Source organism: Tamandua tetradactyla, chromosome X (assembly GCF_023851605.1).
Source record: "Tamandua tetradactyla isolate mTamTet1 chromosome X, mTamTet1.pri, whole genome shotgun sequence".
Lineage (NCBI taxonomy): Eukaryota > Metazoa > Chordata > Mammalia > Pilosa > Myrmecophagidae > Tamandua > Tamandua tetradactyla.
In genome coordinates, this window is record NC_135353.1 from 100480419 (window position 1) to 100500077 (window position 19659).

At 48.3% G+C, this 19659-nt stretch overlaps 3 protein-coding genes across 6 annotated transcripts; 2 read left to right on the plus strand and 1 right to left on the minus strand.

Annotated features, from left to right (window-relative positions):
• Window positions 1-4330: 4330 nt before the first annotated feature.
• IL2RG (interleukin 2 receptor subunit gamma) lies at window positions 4331-8033 on the plus strand. 2 transcript variants are annotated; one of them, XM_077144786.1, is made up of 8 exons: window positions 4331-4514; window positions 4703-4856; window positions 5080-5261; window positions 5463-5602; window positions 6020-6182; window positions 6751-6847; window positions 7118-7187; window positions 7532-8033. In XM_077144786.1, exons 1-8 carry the CDS (start codon window positions 4376-4378, stop codon window positions 7715-7717), a joined length of 1131 nt encoding a protein of 376 aa, XP_077000901.1. In that variant the 5' UTR covers window positions 4331-4375; the 3' UTR covers window positions 7718-8033. The 2 variants fall into 2 exon arrangements, with proteins under 2 accessions (XP_077000901.1, XP_077000902.1); XM_077144787.1 differs by having other exon boundaries at window positions 4331-4490.
• Window positions 8034-8395: 362 nt separating this feature from the next.
• On the plus strand, window positions 8396-10462 carry CXHXorf65 (chromosome X CXorf65 homolog). 2 transcript variants are annotated; one of them, XM_077144788.1, is made up of 6 exons: window positions 8396-8614; window positions 8743-8829; window positions 9032-9166; window positions 9487-9555; window positions 9997-10122; window positions 10342-10462. In XM_077144788.1, exons 1-6 carry the CDS (start codon window positions 8590-8592, stop codon window positions 10398-10400), a joined length of 501 nt encoding a protein of 166 aa, XP_077000903.1. In that variant the 5' UTR covers window positions 8396-8589; the 3' UTR covers window positions 10401-10462. The 2 variants fall into 2 exon arrangements, with proteins under 2 accessions (XP_077000903.1, XP_077000904.1); XM_077144789.1 differs by having other exon boundaries at window positions 9997-10103; window positions 10342-10461.
• A 465-nt stretch (window positions 10463-10927) lies between these two features.
• On the minus strand, window positions 10928-18278 carry FOXO4 (forkhead box O4). 2 transcript variants are annotated; one of them, XR_013169551.1, is made up of 4 exons: window positions 17382-18278; window positions 13119-13823; window positions 12764-12949; window positions 10928-12416 (listed from the first exon to the last, which is right to left on the minus strand). XR_013169551.1 is itself a non-coding variant. In XM_077146523.1 (3 exons), the coding sequence occupies exons 1-3, from the start codon at window positions 17832-17834 to the stop codon at window positions 12409-12411; spliced, it is 1521 nt and encodes a 506-aa protein (XP_077002638.1). In that variant the 5' UTR covers window positions 17835-18275; the 3' UTR covers window positions 10928-12408. The 2 variants fall into 2 exon arrangements, 1 of the variants encoding a protein (XP_077002638.1); XM_077146523.1 differs by having other exon boundaries at window positions 12764-13823; window positions 17382-18275.
• Between the last annotated feature and the right edge of the window lie 1381 nt (window positions 18279-19659).

Here is a 19659-nt window from a genome sequence, read left to right on the forward strand (position 1 = left end):
ATTCCCAAACCCTTTAATACGCAGATGAAAGCTATGGACTTTCTTCCCGGAAAAATGCTTATATGGGCATACAAAATGTTGCCAACTCGAAAGATTTTTAGACCCCCTAAAGCTCATTCCTGAATCCCACTAAGTGTCCCTGAACCCCAGGTCAAAAACCCATACTCAGGTTCCTGTGAGTGGAGAGACCTTGTGGCCTAAAAAACAAAACCCGAGGAGTCTTGTCTGAGGCTTCTTCTGGCCGGTGTCTTCCTGTGCATCGCCCGCTGTCGCTCTTCCGTTGAGAAGCACATTTCCACTAGCTGTATCCAACACTACATTGTATTTTTTAAAAATATGTTTGCATTCAACACGGTAAATACCTGATTTAAAAAAAAAACCATACTATAGCTACAAAGCTGTTTACTGAGTTCCAGATATTTTGCAGACACTATGTCATTTAATCTGCAAACAACCCCATGAGTTAGGAATTATTATTGCCCCATTTTATGGATGAGGAAACTCATTTTCCAAGAGTGGACGTTGACTCGCTGAGTAAGAGTTAATTTTCTTTCTTGACTTTCCAGAGTTCTTTCTTGAGTCCAGAACCAATATTCTATCTACTATGGTTTCACCTTTTAGAGAAAAGACAGCCAGAGTGCTATAACAAAAATACAAAATGCTGTTTAATCACAATGGGAAGAAAAAATAATTTTGATTGGGGAAAGGAAAACATCTTGGAGGATGTTTTTTTTTTCTGACCCTGAAGGATTTTAGTCCACAGAAAATTAGGGAGTGGCTAATTCCTGTCAGAGATCAAATGCATGTGATGTATTCAATGTGGCTACAAGTGATGGTGGGAGTTCGGACATTATTCTTAAGGCAGTCGTTAGTTTCTGAAGACTTTTAAGTTGCAGAATGCCTTCTGTGTGAGTTGAATGGTGGCTGCCAAAAGATATATCCACCTGGAACCCTTGAATATGACCTTTTTTTGGAAAAAGGGTCTTTGGAGATGCAATAGATTAATTAAGGTAAGGATCTAGAGATGAGATCATCTGGAATTGGGGTGGGCCCTACACCCCATGCCAAGCATCCTTAAAAGAGAAGTGAAGAGGTGATAGAAAAGTTGTAGCAATGGATGATGGGGATGAAGGCCCAATTTTGGTTATGTAATTAATATCCTGGAAACATATATTCGAAAAGAGAAAAAAAAAAGGGAAATTTTAGGTTGTCTGTAAGTTTCCACACACACTCACAAAACCCCAAAGCATTGTACAACATGATATAAACAGTGCACTAAACATTAATAGCATAATTATAATAATTTTGTTTCATAAATTATAACAAAGCTACCATATTAACGTAAAATGTTGATAACAGGGAAAACTGCATGTGGGAGGGAGGGATATGGGAATTCTGTACTTCCTGTAGGTTTCTACTCTTAAAACAACAACAACAACAAAAAAGAGTAGTGGGGAAAGCCAAAAGAGAGAGAGAAGTGAAGGTGAAAAGAGATACAGAAATAAGGTGATGTGATCACGGAGGCAGAGACTGGAGTGACTCATCTACAAGCCAAGGAATGCCAAGGATTGTGTTGGCAGTCACAAGAAGCTAGAAGAGGCATGGGATGGATTCTCCCTGAAAGCCTCCAGGAAGAACCAACCTTACTGACCCCTTCATTTCGAACTTTTGGTCCCAAGAACTGTGAGAGAACAAATTTCTGTAGTTGAAAGCCACCCAGTTTGTGGTGATTTGTTACAACCCTAGAAAATTAATACACCCTCCAACATCGGGGCTGGAAGAAAGTTTAAGTGGTCTTCCAATACAATCTTCTCATTTTACAAGTGGAGTCCCAGGGGGGGAAATTATTTGCTTAGACAATTGTTATGGAAAGTAACCCATAATCCAGATTTCCTGAGACTCCCAGTTTAGTACTCTTTTCCTCTGCCTGATGCCCTCCCCCTTTTCTGACTGGTAAAATATTACCCATTCTTTAAGATTCCATTCAAATAGCACCTCTTCAGCAAAACCTTGCCTGAACTTCCCCCACCTCCAATCTTAGTAAGCTTAATTACTTCTTTCATTCTCACACACTCTGTAGTATCTCCATAACTATTCTATTTTGTGGCATTGTACTATTTGTTTTTATTTCCTCTCCCACTTAGCCCTGAGCTCCTAAAAGGGTGAGAATGTCTTAATCATCTCTTTTTTAGCATTATTTTTTATTGTGAAATATAACATATATACAAAAAAGCAGTACATTTCCATGTACATTTTAAACAAGCAGTTATAGAACAGATTTTAAAGTTTGGTATGGGTTACAGTTCCACGATTTTTCATTTTTTCTTCTAGTTGCTCCAAGACACTGGAGACCAAAAGAAGTATCAATATAATGATTTAGCAGCCATACTCATTAATTAAATCCTATCTTCTCTGTTATACTCCTTCACTTTTTCTCTTTTTTTTGGTGAAAAATAACATATATACAAAAAAGCAATAAATTTCAAAGCACATCACAACAATTAGTTGTAGAACAGATTTCAGAGTTTGGTATAAGGTTACAATTCCACAACTTTAGGTTTTTACTTCTAGCTGCTCTAAGGTACTGGAGACTAAAAAAAACTCAATATACTGATTGAGCAATCATACCTATTTATTAAACCCTACCTTCTCTGTATAACTCCACCATCAACTTTGATCTTTCTCACACTCTTTAGGGGTATTTGGGTATGCCCATTCTAACTTTTTCATGTTGGAAGGGACTTTTGACAATATGAAATAGGGGGATGGAACTAGTTGATGTTCTGGAGAGGCTGGCCTCTTTGCATTTCAGGAATTATCTGGTCCAGGGACCCATCTGGAGGTTGTAGGTTTCTGGAAAGTTACCCTAGTGCATGGAACCCTTGCAGAATCTCATATAATACCCTAGGTATTCTTTAGGATTGTCTTATTCATCTTTATAGTCCCGGAACATAAGCACAGTACTTGGTACATAGTAATGCCTCAATAAATGTTTGTTGAATAAACAATTTCTGTTACTAGTGTCTCAGTCAGCTCTGTGTTATGGGGAAGATAAATCTGGTAATGGAATAAAGGATGAATTAGAAGTCCTTTAGATCTTTAGAAAGGTAGACCAGTTAGTGGATTTTAGCAGTCATGACTGGGACAATGACGGCCTAATTTAGCACTGTGACTGTGGAAATGGAAAGGAGCAGATTGCCGGGAGAAATACCAAAAGGCAGAGCTGATCGGGTTCTCAAGGCAAGAGACAGGGAGACATTGAAGATGAGTCTGAGGTTTCAACTCTGGGTGCCTGAGAGAGCAATGATGCCATTGAGGAAGGGACCACAGGAAGAGAAGCAGATTTCAGGGAAGATGAGGAGCTCGAAGAATATTATTATTTTTCCATTTCCAGAATAATGGAAGATCTCCTCATCACTTTCAACAGGGTCTCAGCTCAGGCAGCAGCTAAGGGTGAGCGTTCTGGTTCTGATTAACTCAGAGGAAAAACAGGAGCCTACAGGAGCCAAGACTATTTTTCTTCTGCCTGTTTGCACATGACATTCTCCGTTGTGTTTGTGTGTCTATGTCTCTGTCCAAATCTCCCTCTTCTTAAAGAAATACCAACATACTGGATTAAGGCCCCACCCTATCTGTATGACCTCATCTTTAATTACATCTACAAACTGCAAAGACCCTATTTCCCAATAAGGTCACATTCACAGGCACCATGGATTAGGATTTGACATATGGTTTTTTGGGGGGATCACAATTCAATCTACAATAGTGGGATTCCACACATTGCTTCTTACTGAGAAACTTATATTATGGTGAAAAAAATTGTAGCAAAGAGCTCATGTCCATGGACCTCATTTATGAGCCAAGACTATTTTCCACCCTCCCAAAACAGAGATTTAAAAATGAGAAAGCCAAGAAGAAAAATAAAACAAAAAAAGTATTTTAAAAATAAAGAAAAAATAATAATAATTTTAAAAAGTGAGAAAGCCAAGGAAGAAGCAAAGGAAAGAATGGGAAGACAGGTTCAGACCTTCTAATACATAAGCTAATGATTTAGAAGGGAAGGTAGCCAGAAATGGTGGCAGCAGTGAACAGATCCTTCCCAGGCATGTGCTTTGAGGATTCTTAAGTCTGTGGCAATATCGTAGACCCAGGCTTAGTCTGTACTTAATCTCACCTCACAGAAGTACCTAATCTCCCAGAGGATTTAGCCTGTGTCACAGTACTCATGTGCCACACCCATGGTAAAGCCCTGGTCTCTAAGGTTCTTTCCACCGGAAGCTATGACAGAAGGAAATGTGTGGGTGGGGAAGGGTAGTGGGTGAGGGGCCTAGATTACTGATACAGTCTACACCCAGGGGGACGAAGAACAAGCGCCATGTTGAAGCCATCATTGCCACTCAGTTCTTTCTTATTCCTGCAGCTGCCTCTGCTGGGGATGGGACTGATCCCGACAGTCCTCACACCCAATGGGAATGAAGACCTCACAGCTGGTGGGGAACCTGGGGCTAGAGGAGGTTGGTGAAAAGGGAGGCTGTGGGAAGGGGCTGTTCAGCAATCTGATGCTGCCACTGGTTGCTAAGACAATGGGGGCAGCATTTAAGAGAGTGGGGAGGGCACGGGGAAGGGCTCCCTGCCTTATGCTACTCCCTCTGACCATCATTTCTCCTCTTCCCTTCCCCATTTCATTTTCTTCTCAACCTAGATTTCTTCCTGACTCCTCTGTCCCCTGGACCCCTCAGTATTTCCAACCTGTCCCTCCCTGAGGTTCAGTGTTTTGTGTTCAATGTCGAGTACATGCATTGTATTTGGAACAGCAGCTCTGAGCCCCAGCCTACCAACCTGACTCTACGTTATTGGTATGTGAAGGGAAGAATGGGTAGCAGAGGGGAGGAGTAGGAGGTGGGCTGGATGAGAGAGACTGCATGGGGACCAAGAAAGAAGATAGTCAGCATCCCAGGCTCCCCATTATTTCTCCTAGGGTAAGTCAGAAGTCAGTTCAGAGAAGATGAGGCTGAGCTGAGGACATCTGTAATATCCAAATTTGTTCCACTGTTCTTTCTCCTCTTAACCTTTCTTGAGGTACTCCCATGATGATGATGAAGTCCAGGAGTGTGGCCACTATCTATTCTCTGGAGAGATCACTTCTGGCTGTTGGTTTCGAAAAGAGGAGATCCATCTCTATAAAACATTTGTCGTCCAGCTCCAAGACCCAAGGGAATCCAGGAGGCAGGCCAAGCAGATGCTAAAACTGCAGGATCTGGGTATTTGGAAAGAGGGGGTCAAGAGACCAGGGATTTTATGGGGCATTGGGGTATATGGAGTGGGACTATTTCACCACAAGGCTGCTTTGGCAAAAAGGAAGAGGTGGGGGATCGGGATGGAGAAGGGATAAAGGGTACTGCCTTGAGGATCCTGACTTCTTTAGGCCAGGAAAGTGACCACACACGCACACATATCTCCAGTGATCCCCTGGGCGCCAGAAAATCTAACAGTTCACAGCCTGAGTGAAACCCAGCTAGAACTGAGCTGGACCAACAGATTCTTGGGCCATTGTTTGGAGCACCTTGTACAGTACCGGACTGACCGGGACAACAGCTGGACTGTGAGTAACTGGGGAAATAAATGTAGCCGCTAAGGTCAAGCAACTGGAGATAATGGATTCAATTAGCCAGTTAGGAGGGCTTGATCCCAAAGTCTTCTGCCTCCCAGTTCCTCTGCCTACCCACCACCATCCTCATTTTCTTATCATTACCAGCAAGTTTTCATTAAACTTTCCTTACTCAGACTTTCCCTAAGAGCAGACAGACAAGTCAACAAAAGGGAGCATTAAGGGGATCTGGAGGGACAGCATTAGATTCAAGATAGTGAAGGGAACTGTAGGGCTTGAGCAGTTTAGAGAGAGGAGGGAAGAACTGGGAAGAACCATAAGAGGGTATTGGGGTGGGGAGAGAGAGCAGTATGTTTTAATTCTCCTTCTTGTATTGACACCCATCTTTCTCTTGCCTTCTTTCTCCCCAAGGAACAATCGGTGAGCCACAGACCTAGCTTCTCTCTGCCCAGTGTGGATGCGCAGAAACTCTACACGTTCCGTGTTCGGAGCCGCTATTACCCACTCTGTGGAAGTGCTCAGCTTTGGAGTGAATGGAGCCACCCAATCTACTGGGGGAGCAATACTTCAAAAGGTAAAATGCACCCAATATGTGACTCCAATCCATAAGCCAACATCCCCAACCTTTTTTAATGCCACTGTCTTTTATTCTACCTCTCTACCCCTGACTCCCAAATTTGGTGCCCCATGTCCCCTCACTGTTCAACCCCAACCCCCAGGAAGCAGGGTAATTCTGTGTAGGATTGATCTATGTGTGTTGTTAGAGTAGAAGGTTGGATCTGCAAGAAGGCAGAAAAGTGCTCAAGGTGGCTACAGAATAGATAGGATTTCCCTACAAGATTCCCATAGAGCCTGCATGGTAAAGATGGCTTTGGAACCAGAAATATAGGGTTTAAACCTGGTTCTGCCACTTTGTACCTCTTTGACCTCGGGCACATTCCTGTCTAACTTCTTCTATTCTGTTTCCTCATCTGTAAAATGGGAATAATAACTGTTCCTTCCTCTGAGCTGGTATTGTGAGGATTAAGTATATGGAAAGTATTTAACATGGTGCCTGGTACCAAGCTGGGGATCCACAAACACTGGCACATAGTAGGGGCACCACAAATGTTAGTTCCCTTTTCCTTTTTTCTTTTCTATAGAGAATTCATTGTTGTTTGCATTGAAAGCTGTGTTTATCCCTCTTGGCTTCATGGGGTTGATTATTACCCTCATCTTTGTGTATTGCTGGCTGGAACGGTAAGACTTTGGGAAGACCAGAAAAAAGAGTTGGGGGTGGCTAGGAATAGTAGAGGAGGGCTTTTGCCAGGTCTCCAGGAGCAGAGAGCAGGACAGTAAGGAATAAGGGAACATTCATGAGGGCACTGTGACGTGATGGGCGGAAACGACAGGCACAGAGAACACAGAATCACTCCGTTCTGTTCCTTAAGGGGCAACTGGGAGAAAGGTAATAAAAAAAAAAAACAAAACTAACCGATATGCTCCTGCTCCCTCTTCCTCTCCACTCAGGATGATGCCCAGGATTCCTACCCTCAAGAACCTGGAGGATCTAGTTACTGAATACCATGGGAACTTTTCGGTGAGAGCATTGCCTTAACAGACTGTACCCTGTCAACTGCCGACTGCCTGCCCGCAAGACAGTCAGAGAGTGTGGGGGGTGGAGAGGGGGAGGGAGGCCTGAACTAACTGTCAGGATGTGGCCAACCAAATGGGGGATGGGCTAGACAGAAAGAGACGCACAGAAGAACTGGTTGTAGATTGGGTGGGACAGATGGAAACAGTGGGACTAGGGACCCAGGAGTTTGTGTGTCCCTTCTGTAATCACAGAGGTTACAGACATTGTGAGATCTCTCTTGGCACGGAGCCTGAGTCTTTTACTTCCTGCTCATAACTGAACCCTGACCTGGAGATATCTGTCTTTAGGCCTGGAGTGGTGTGTCTAAGGGACTGGCGGAGAGTCTGCAGCCAGACTACAGTGAACGGCTATGCCACGTCAGTGAAATTCCCCCAAAAGGAGGAGCCCTAGGGGAGGGGCCTGGGGGCTCCCCCTGCAGCCAGCATAGCCCCTACTGGGCGCCCCCAGGTTACACCCTGAAACCTGAGCCGTGATACACTGACAGAACCCCAGGGTCCTGTAGCCCCAAGTTGTTCTAGTTTCCCCTCATCCAACCAATCTGGGTCCTGTGCTCACCTCGCCCCCCTGTGGCTGATTTTGAATTTTGTGCTCCATATAACTATCTCTTCACTCAGTATCCCCTACTTGAGAATTGCCCTTTTGCCCTGTACATGTTTCTCCCTCTCCCCAATCCAGCCCTTCCCTTTCTCAGGATTCTCTCTCCCTCTGCCCCTGTCTCTCTCTTTCCATCTATCCTTCAATTGTTCATGAATCAATGGGAAAAATAAAGTTTCTGTTGATAATCATCAAGCATGTCTGTCATGGGGGGAGCAGGGGACGCGTGGGGTACTATAACGGTGTGAGGCATGGCACTGAGGGTAGGAAAAAGAAGTAGTAGACTTATAAACTGGAAGAGATAGTACTATAAATTAAGTAGAAAAGGGTACTGTTTCAGAAACTTAATTTTCTCTAGGTGTCCCACAACTCATTCCAGTGTCCGGATTAGAGTTTGACTTACCATGTTGCCCTTCCCTCCCCGCCCCCATATCCCAACAAATCTTTTATAGACTCTACCCAAATTCTTCTCTGCGTATCCTTACTTGACCCTCTGCCACACATCCGACATCTGACCTCATAATCCCTCAACTGCAGCCTCAGGCCCCACCCTTAGCAATGCTGATTATCAACAACTGCCAATAGCTCCCTCCTCTCTGCCCAGTTTAGGCCTCCTTGGCCTATGGGATTCATCTGGGCCCCTACTCCCCTGACCCTATGGCCCCCACTTGGTCCCCCAAGATGTTCTGAACACCCTACTTCCTCATGACTCATCAGGCCCCTCCCTGAAGACTGAGAAGATCTTAAGAGCATGTTCATCTACATCAAACATGGAGGTGAGGGGCACCACAGAGCTGGAGTCCATGTATTGGAGGAGGAGGGGCAGGGTTTGAAGGCAGTAGAGATCACATGGGTTGTATAACTGGAGAAAGGCCTACAAATGCCCCATCCCCTCTCTTTTCAGATAATCAGCAGTTTCTGGTCAATACCAATTGCTCTGTCCTCCTGTTGCTGCATTACACCCGCAGTAAAATGGGGTTGTCTAAAACAGGTGAGATGTTTGGGGAGGGGACTGATGGCCAAGAGTCAGAAGTCCTAGGATTATTCCTAGCTCCCAAACTCTACTCCTGGCAAGAGAAGAGTTCCTCGTATCCCTACAGCTTCCTCCAACCCGTTCATTATAGGACCACTGGGCCCTTTTGCTCCAACTCTGTTTCCACAGCTGTCCCAATTACCTTGTGGCCTCCCCCTAGACACCATCGATTTATGTGATGAAGCAGGAACAATGAAGATGTTTTTCCTGATGAAGACCCCAGGAGACTATGCCAGCAAATTCCTTACAGCCCGAAGCACCTACTATGTTTGTAGGGTGGACCGTGGGGCACCAGGTAGAGACTTGGGAGCATTCCCTGGAGGTAGAGCAGGGCCCTCAAAATGGATCACGAACCTTGTCCAGAAAACAAGGTACCTTCAACCAGCGCTAAATCGACCAACTCTTGTTAGCCTAAGAAAAGGCACTGCATCTAAGATAATAGGTTAGATTCACACAAACATGTCTTCCCATCTCATTCTAGGGGTGGATTGAAGGGAAGGAAATAAGGTACATCAGCTGAAGTTAGTTTTTAGTGTCAGGGTCCTGAAATCTTGGGCTTTGGAAGGGCAGAGACTTGGGGACAGGGCTAGGGAGAGCACACTGCTGTGTTCACAGGAACCCGATTTGAGAATGCCTACAGAGCTTTTGTGCCCCTTCTGAAGAATCCAGAGCCTGAGCTAATTGGTAAGGAGTATGATGGAAGGGGGAAGAACGTGGAGAGTACTGTACATAGCTGTGTGATGAAGAACATAGGGTGAAATTATGGGATTCTAGGAAAAGGGGCCAGACTGGGATTGAGGTCCACGTCCACAGTAGGAGAGTTGTTTACCTCAAACCAGGTGGAGTATGCTTGCGTCTCTTACATCCCCTCTCCCACGTCTCAGCTGGCTTCTCAGAATACCTCCCTACCGCCACCCCACCGTTTCCATCTTTCTCTTCATTCTTTTTCTTGGTGTCTTGGTATCCCAATTTCCACCAAAGGAGCAAAGCTTAGGGACCTTCACATTAGTCCTCAGCTTAGCATTAGGCCAGGTTATTCCAAGTGATGGTTTGAACGAGAGGGATGGTTGGTATGAGTAAGGTATCTGGTCTTCGGAGTTCTCGGTGACTTTTCCTGCTTCCTAGATACATTGCGCACACAATGTGACCTCCTAGAGAGGAATAGAATAAAAATGCTTAGAAGCCAAGAAGTCAAGAAGGTCGTTCCAATTGAGTCTTCCGTGAACCTACCAGTACGAACCCCCAAAAGAGGTCTGTTTCAGTGCCTTTCTCTTCTGACCAGCTCATTGAGGACTCCTCTATCCCACCCTCCCACCCCCACCCTAGTGGATGAATTTCCTTTCCTAAACCAACACCCAACCCCAAGACCTGCCTCCAACCTCTTGGTCCTTCCTTTAGCCCCAGTTTATAGAAACCTCCCTTTGCAGGATCTCCTTTGTTTATCTACTTATTGACCCTTCTTCTTTCCAGTCCAAATTGTCAGGACGAGCAGAGGAAGAGGGGGGCACTCGCAGGGGTCTGCTCTTTAAGACCAGAGCAGACTTTCTCAAGAGGAGGGGAAAACATCACTAACGAAATAAACTCACCTACCCGGAGCATTAATACTATGTATGAAATTAATGGACTTTAACGTGAGGTTCCTTTTTCTAGAAAGACTCCTTCCCCCAATATCTACACCAAAGCTTAAGTAGCCCCGGGTACATGGAGATTTTGAGGGTGGGTGGGGGTAGCAGGAGAGAGTGAGGGTGAGTGCACGGGTGAAGGTGAGGGAAGACTGTGAAGTCCAATACAATGAGCCTTTGAGGGATGGAGTATGGGGTGGGATCTTCTCAGACCAGACTGCCTCTCCCTGCAAGGCCTATTTCACAGCCCACCTACTCCTGCTGGGGTTAGGTATCTGATGGGCAGCTTCCCTCCCCCACCACACTCCACCACCTCCCCCTGCTGAAATCCCCCCACCCCCACTTCTCTGCCTCTGGGCAGTACTGCTGACCACCCTGCCCTTCCTCCTCCTTCCCCTTTATCCCAGGGAACAGCAAGGCGGCAGAAACCACAGTTTGGTTATAGGCATTTATTGAATTTATTCATTTATTGATTTGACACACTTCCCCACTCCAATCTAGCACATGATACAATCTGGGTAGGCCAGGCGCTGACACAGGAAATGATGGGAACCCACAGCAGGGGTGGGGGAGGGGACAATGCAAAGGGAACTGGGGGAGGGGCCACTTTGGGGGCTGTAGTGGAGAAGGAGACCCAGATGGCCTCCCTGGCAGGTGCTAGTAAACCTGATCTCCACCCCCCCCACCATCCCGCTCATTTCCCAGACCCTCAGCCAAGCTCTCCAGCTCCCTCTTCCCTGTTTCTCCCCTCCCCCCTGCCTGCCACCACACACACTTCCACATAACCCCTGTAGTCAGGGAAGAGGAAGAAGGGCAGGGACAGCTGTCAGAGGCCATGAACAGGGAGGTCTCTGTACCTAACTTTACCACCCTAAATCCTTCCCTCCTTCTCTTCTCCCCATGCCCCCCTTCCCAGGCCCCACACTAATTCCAGGCCTTCAATGCACTCTCCCACTGTAGCGTTAATCCACACTGGGTCATACAAGAGTGTGGCTGCACCAGAACACCACACACTCCCAGGCACAACTTGACAGAATGAGGGGACCTGGCTTAGGCTTTTCCTTGGGGAAATGCCAACCCATTTCCACAGACATTTTTTGAGATGTGATCTAAATGGGAGGTCTTCCCCTTGTTCACTGTTGCTCCCCACCACGTCTCCTTCTGTTTCCCTTCTGTCTTAAGTTCTCTCTCCCATTTCCCCATGTCTCCCCAAGTATTGTCTGTAGTGTTTTGCATTGTGTCACTTGACAAAGCCTTCAGAAAGAAAAGCATTCTCTCCCCATTGCTAGCACCTTCCCACTGTTAAAAAATCTCTTATTTGTGTTTATATTTCTTTAAAAGTTTATAAAAAGCCTTTCTGTTATCTGCAGCCTTCCAATGGGTGATTTGGCCTGGCTAACCATTCCAGTGCTCAGGCCTTGGCCCTTCCAGATCTCCCCTAATCCCCCCACCCCCATACCACTGGCCCAAGGGGCCACTGCATAAAAGTGCCAGGCTCAACCTAGCCTGACCCAGCTCAGATAAGACTATACAAAAAATCCTGCTCCCAAAGGCAGGGGTAAGGCCACTGGTGACTTCACATTTCCAACAGCACTGCCTGGCCCTGCCACAAAGCCCAGGGGTTAGGAATGGGGGAAGCCAAGGATGGCTCTAGGGAGGGGGCGTTACCCCCTAATTGGCACAGTGAGAACAATCCCTCTCCCTTTCCCCCATCCCACTTCCCTCCCCCACCCCACAAAGCCCCCCTATGGGGACAGCTTTATTTTTATAATTTCCTTGTCACCCTTGTGACCAGACCCCACCCTAGCTCTTAAGTAGGGTACCAAATTCATGGGGAGGAGTCAAGGGCAAAGAGTGGATATGCACACGCCTGGCTCCACCTCTGAAGTGGGGAGAGAAAGCTTCCAGCCATGGCTTAGGGATCTGAGGGAAGAAGAAATGGAGAATGCAGTAAGAAGCTTATCTGGCGCATGGCAACTTCCCACCACCTAGGTTCACACCAAGGAAAACAGAGATTGCCCCCCCCCAACCCCTCACCAACCACACACACCTCTTCTGTGCTACCTTGTAGGGGTGAGCACTGCCGAGGGGCACAGAGGTCCCATCTAGAAATTATGCCACTCAGATGCAAGATATCCTCTCTCTAATTACCCAGGAGCTCCAGCTACCCCATGTTCTAAATGTCCCCCTTGCTCAGATTATGGGACTAGCTGGGCATTAAGAGAGGACCTAGGTCATGAGATGCTAGGGTGATTAAAGAATGCTTGTACCTGGCTCGAAGTTGAAGTCCAGTCCCTCGCCTCCATCCATGAGGTCACTGATGATGTTATCCATGTCACACTCCAGGTTCTCCATGTACATATCAAGATCTAGATCCTGAGGCATTCTGTCTTGGCTTGCAGCTTCAGTAGAGGGTGTAAGCACAGGAGTCCCCAGGGTCTTGGGCATGGGAGCACCTGCCATGACCGGAGGTGGTGATATCATAGAAAGGGTAGGAACCAGACTGCTGGGGCCTGGAGCCTCGAGGGCCTTGGGGCATAGGCCGACTCCTGTGGCTAGCTTACTGGAGGAGGGTACGCCCCCCAGCAACAGAAGTGTTGGAGCCTGGGACAGGATAGGATCTACCTGGGTCATGAGAACATCAGCTGGGGATGGTGATGTTTCAGAGGTAAGCAGGGCCTCCAGAGACTGGGAACTTGAGAAGCACCCTTCTCCTGCTGACAGGGAGCCCTCTGCTGTGCTGAAGAGAGAGGTGCTGTAGGTGTGTAAAGGGCCAGGAACCCCAGGATGCTGCAAAGAGAAGCCAGAGAGACCACTCCGAGATAGCAGGGAATGGGAAGATGTGAGGTTGAGCCCATCTAACAGCTCGAGATCTTCATTTAGGGTGGGAGGGACACCCCCTGAATAGCTGTTGACTGAGACTGGTATTTCCTCCTCTGCCAGCACCTCAGGCTCTGGCCTCAGGGGGGACAGCCGGGTGCTGACAGTGCTAGCATTGGAACTGCTTCGTGGACGGAAGGTGGTCCACATATCACCTTCTTCACGGTTTCGAGAGCAAGGGCTGCCAGACCACTTGGCAAAGTGGCCAATGGGGCTCGTTGGAGTGGCACTTTCAGATGGGGCTGGCAGCACGGCTGGTTTCTTCTTGGGGGCCTTGCTGCGGCCCCGGAGCAGCTTGCTACTGCTATCCATGGAGGCCGCCCTGCGGCGGGGCGCCTTGCCGCTCTTGCCTCCCTCCGGGTTCAGCATCCACCAAGAGCTCTTGCCGGTGGCCTCGTTGTGAACCTTGATGAACTTGCTGTGCAGGGACAGGTTGTGGCGGATCGAGTTCTGGAGGGGGCAGAGACAGCAGGAAAGGGGAATGAGGTGTGTGGGGGAAGGTCAGCGTCCAGTAAACCAGCCTAAAAGGATGCTGGGACGCAGAAGGAGCATTCCCGGAGACTCAGAGAAAGTCAAATCCCAGGAGGAAAAGAACTGGGCAGAGGCAGGGGCGAGGAGAGAGGAGACCACGCACAGTTCCCACCCCTAGGACGAGAGGAGCTGCTCAGCTTCTGTTCCAAACTCTCTGCACAGGGCCCCAGGAATCAGCCTGAACAACAACCTGGTGCAGAGGGCATGGCGCCCAACCCCGAAAAACTCACGGCACCCTACGCCTGCCTCCCGAGTTCTCAGAGGGGCTGTCTGAGGCTGGTGGGGTGGGGGAGGCACACCCTGGCCTAGCAAGAATTCAGCTCAGGTGGGAAAATAGCATTCCACACCTCCACCCCTTTCCTTGAGAGCAGGCTTGGGTGGAGTTTACAGGACAGTGGTGTAACACCAGCCCATGACTGACCCATCCTGTCCTGAGCCAGTTCTCCGAATAGCTGAGGGGCTGGGACCTCAGCACATCTGGTGCTCCTTTCCCCACAGGCATTTGGGACTCAGTTCTCGGTAGGATTTGAACATCCCCCTTTCCTCCTTAACTCCAACCTTATTTCTCCCAAATCCCGACATACCCCCTTAACTACATTCAGGCTGGGCTTCTCACTGTGCTTCCAATACACAAGGTGTGTTCCTCCCCCTCCTTTTCCTGGGAAGGATTCCCCTCCCTAAATTCTCCTGGTTCGTGAAGACTGAGCTGAAGTTGCGGCTTGACTTTTTCTACAGCGTTTTGCATCGGTTCCACACAATTTTACCCGAATTGCTTTTGGATTGTCTACAGTTTCACGCAATGAGTTTCCTCAATCTTAAGCACCAAGTGCCCGGATCATGTCCCTCATTCCTGCATCCCCCAACAGTACCTCTCAGAGTAACACGGAACATACTTGATCACTATTTGTTGCCTGATTGGTGGGTAGCCCCCCAGGTATCGACAGTGAGGCTCCCCTTGAGTCTCTGTCGGCTCTTGAGTGCCTTGGGTATTGGAACACTGTGTTTTCTCTAGGGCTAAGTTTCTTTGGGGGGCCCAGGGAGCCGAGATTGACAGTTTCTTGAGCCCTCTGTGTAGCTTATTTCTACTAGTTGCCCAAGGCTAGTTACACCACTGTCCCTTCCTCCACCTCCCTTTTTTTCCCAACCTCCTTCCTACCTCCTTTCTCCCACTTCTCCTCAGGAATTTCTGCATAAGCTCTCCAACCTTAGGGGCATTTGCCCTCCTACGTGGAGATCTTTAGTGTTTGGAAACTCAGGAGGAGCTGCTAAGGGCTTGGAGCAATTAGGAATCTGAGGCTATGGACAGTCAGAAAGCACTTGATGCGGTTTCTTTGACTGGTCTCTAAGCTAAGGAGACCCTTTGCCTGGGTAAAGACACTTAAGCAGTTTCTAGTTCCAGGGTTCTTCAGCCAAAGGCCTCCTTGTCTCTCTGAGACTCTGCCATATGGTACTCCAACTACTCTGCCTGCATCGATGCTCCCAGCTCCTTCAAGGAGTCCCACTTGCCCATCCAGCCTGGGCTCTTAGCAACTGAGGACCACAGTGATGTCTGGCATCATAATTCCCCACCCCCCATCCCCACTTTTTCATCCTCCAACCCTGGGTCTATTGAGAAGACCCATTCGTTTCCTATTATTTGGGATCCATAAGACCCATTTGCTCAACCCCTCTTCTTTAGGCCTCAGAACTAGTAAGTAGTACGCCCTCCTATCTGGAGAGGTGAGCTCCCTACAAGCCCGCAATTCTTAGGTGCTGGAAAGAGGGTGGCTGCTAATTGCTCCCTAAGCTACCTTCCCTAAGCTTTCTTGTTCTAAGTGAGTGCCGCCCCCTGGTGGGGTGGGAGTAACCTTGGCACATCACCAGGGAAGCCAGTTCAGGCTTGAGGCTTTTCCCTACCTCCCCAGGGTTTTGAGGCCCCAGGCTCAGCCTGATTTGCTTTTGCCTTCGTTCCAGTGAGAGAAAGCGATGCTCTTCTTAGGTTCTGGAAGAGAATTTGGCAGCACGGACTAGCAAGAAAGAGTATATGATTTATAATTAGAAGACCTGAGTTCAAATTCTCATTCTACCGATAAATGGCAATTTTTCAAACCTTTCTGTTCCTTAGTTTCCTAATATATAAAATGTGGAGTTTCAGAATTGCTCTGGAGATTAATGAAATAAATATTTTTAAACTATCTCGTGTAGCCCATGACAAACTCTGTGATCTGTACTGTAACTACTTGTTGAAGGGTGCTTTGAAAACAATTACTTTTTTATTTCTTTGCTTTGTATATATGTTATACTATACAATTAGAAAGTTTAAAAAAAAAAACTACCTTGTGAACCAAAAAGCCCTGTATTAAGTGTGATTTCTCAGGAGGGACTACACTTCCACGGTAAGGAAAGTGAACTTAAGGGAAAAGAAAAACAGCTGTGCAGGCTGGGTCCAAGGAGGGGAGCTCTTTACCAGTTGAGACTATGGCGTGGTAGTCTACCCAGAAATAGTGCCAAGGGTCTCAGTCAGCTGTCCCCTTTTCTCTTCTGCCCAGCCCCAAGGGATATCACAGCTTTGATCCCTCAATCTCCTATACCTCTGCTCGTCATTGTACGCTGAGCTCACACCTACCCGGGAAGGGGGATGGGTGGGTTTACGAGAGATCAGTAGAGGTTGCGGATTAGAGCCCCATTATTCCTCAGGACAAGTTTTCAGAGCATTTCCGAGATCCTTCCTCACGGTTTCTTTATGGAAGGCCAAGGGGACTCCCAAACTTGTGCTCTAAAGTCAGAGCTTTACCTCCTTTTCTTATGACTAATATTCCTCAATAGTAAATAAAGGACTTTCCTCCAAACTTGGATAGTCCCTTGCAAGGGAGAGTTTCTTGGCATTGTAGGGTAAACCGAGGCAAGTAACAGCTCATAGCTCTTCTTCTTCCTCATACACAAGAGCACCATGAATATTATGCTTTTTACCTTCTGCCACCCCCACCCCACACCCCCACACACTCCCTTTTCAAGGACAGAACAACCCTAGAACAGTACATTTATCCTGAGGTATTGGGGAGGCAAGCAGGGAATCCAAGTAATCCCACAGGAATGGGAGAAAAGGTGTTGGGGTGGGAGGTGGAGGAGGAGGGAAGGCTAGGTTCATGTGGGGAATCCACACAGTTCCTGCTGTACATAGGATAAAGACTTCTCTGTGGAAATAAGTGTTTGGGGCAGCCCAAGCCAAAGTGCTGGGAGTGTTGAGCAGCGCGCCGAGAATTCAATTTTCTCCAGGGCAGGGACAGTGTCTTATTCATCTGTGATCCTCCTGCATCAAGCACTGAGCGTGGCAAATCCTAGCACTAAGTAAATGTTTGTCTAATTGACCATGGAAGGTGGCTCTCTGGGCTTTCCATAGGGGTGGGGGTGGTAAAAGGGGCCCCAGGGTGGAAGTAAGGAGGATAGGGGGCCCAGGGGTAGGTGGCATTGGGGCAGAGGTAAACGGGTCATAGTTACCTTCCATCCTGCTGAGCTGTTGCTGTCACCCTTGTCCTTGAAGTAGGGCACGGTGCGGACCATCCACTCGTAGATTTGGGCGAGTGTCAGTCGCTTCTCCGGGGCACTTTCAATGGCCTGGCTGATGAGTTCTGCATATGACTGATTTCCCCAGGCATTCCGACGGGAGCCTCCCTTCCGAGGACCTGTTACAGCCCCCAGGATCCCGGGCTGGGGGCCCCCTGTCGGCTCTGGTAGCCGGGAGGGCAACAGGATCGGGTCTGGGCGCCCCTCCGAGTGTGCCTTCTCTCTCAGAGCTGGCTCCACCTCGGGCGGCTCGGACGGCTCTGCAGCGAGCTCTGGTCGAGGAAGGGGCCAGGTACAGGAGCGAGGTCGGCTCTGGGGTTCGAAGTCGGGATCGAGGTCTATGATCGCTGCAGTCTCTGTGGCTGAATTCTCATTCCCTGGATCCATACGTAGAGTCGGACCTCAGCGGCTCAGCGTTCAGTGGAGCCTGCCACAGTCCCTCACGATGCCTCCCCCCAGGGGGGTAGCATCGAGGGCTAGGGGGCACATTCCTGCCAGTCCTCAGAAAGTCACGAACTTCCCCCTCGTCCCAGGACGCTGGCCCCCAAGCTGTCCCTTCCACTCAGTTCTCCGCTCCTCTTCCCGACTACAGCCTCAGAGCTCTTTCCGAGACACCACCTGTAACCTCCCTCCAGCGAAGACACTTTTTCTCCAACCTCTCACTCAGCTTCCTGCTCTTTTAAACCTGAGGCACGGTATCCCCTCATACATTGCGCTCCCATCACCGATCGTCTCCTTAGCCGCAGTCCCTCCCCCTTTTAAGTTGCTGCCCCCCGGACACTCCTCCCAAATTTCCTCCACCCGGATCGCTGCCCTCCCCCACGCCCCGCTCCCCCGCGTCACTTGCCCCTCCCCTGGCTTCCCCTCCCCCCGCCTCTTCCCTTCCCTCCACTCTTAATAGGGTCCAGGTCCACGCGGCCCCAGCCTCTCTTATTCCCGCAACAATTCCCCTATCGAACCCCCCCACCCCCCGCCCCCCGGGTTTCCCTTTTGTTTTGCTCCAAGCAGCAGCCCCCGCCTGACGTCTCTGTTTACCACTCGCCGGGGGAGCCATCTGCGCAGGCGCCTGGAGAGCCAGTTGGGAAACCGAGTTCTTCAGTTGTGCCACCCTGGTCAGCCTTGAGGACTACATCTCCCGTCCTACTTCGCGACCAGGAGCCCTATACCGGCGACAGGAGAGCGGCGTGGCAGGATATAGGGAGGTGGAACCCTAATTATTAGAGGCCGTGGCGGACTCTGTTTCTTTTCTTAAAAATCACTTTCCTCCCCCTCCCCGTCCCCCTCCCCCCGCCTTTCCTCTCTCTCCCTGGCGGTAGAAATGCGCCAGACCTTTCGCTCCTTCGGTGAAGAGAGGGCAGAAAGTGAAAAGGCGATGTCTACATGAAGCCGAAAACCGAGCAGCTGGAAAATAGCATGTATGCATGTTGGGGAGTGGGGTCTGGAGGACTTGTGCGGTGTGGCGTAAACAAATGGTTAGTTGATGGTAGTGTCTCGCTTCCTCAAGAACTCCGCAGTTCAATACTGACCGTGCGGTTGCTGACCGGTTTTCTGCACTGGCTCTACCAACCCTTAACTATTGGTATTCTCCAGGTTTCTGTCTTCAGCTGCTTCACATCTCATTCGACAGGTCTGAACGGGGCTCGTTATCTGGTTTTGCACCCGCACCCCTATCTTCTGGCTACCTTTATCTTTGATTTTGGTTAATGGTTGTCTTGGTCCACTCCGGTCTCCCAAACTAGACTTTCCCTTCACCTTTTTGCCTGCCTAATGTCCTACATCCAAAGCCCAGTTTAAGACCTTATTTATAGCCAGAATTAAATTGTGCTATCATCTTCATTGCACTGTCATCAGTCTTTACCCCACTACAGTTTATAGTCTGTGTTACTAATAAAGTTACCTTTCTAAGAAACCCACCTGGTAATGATAGTTTAAGTTTATGGAGCAGTTACTATGTGCCAGGCACTGTGCTGATTGTTTCCCACACATTAGCTCATAGACTCCTCAAAACCAATTCATGAGGTGAATACCACTATTACCCCTATGATGAAGACATCTGTATGCTCCAAGATTAAGTGACTTGCCGGAAGTCAGATATCTAGGAAGCAGAAGAAATGGGAGCATATCATCATTGACAGATAGAGATGTAATTCCCATGCTTAAAAACTTCCTCTAATTTTCCACATCGTTTATGTGATAAAGTTTAAACTGCTCA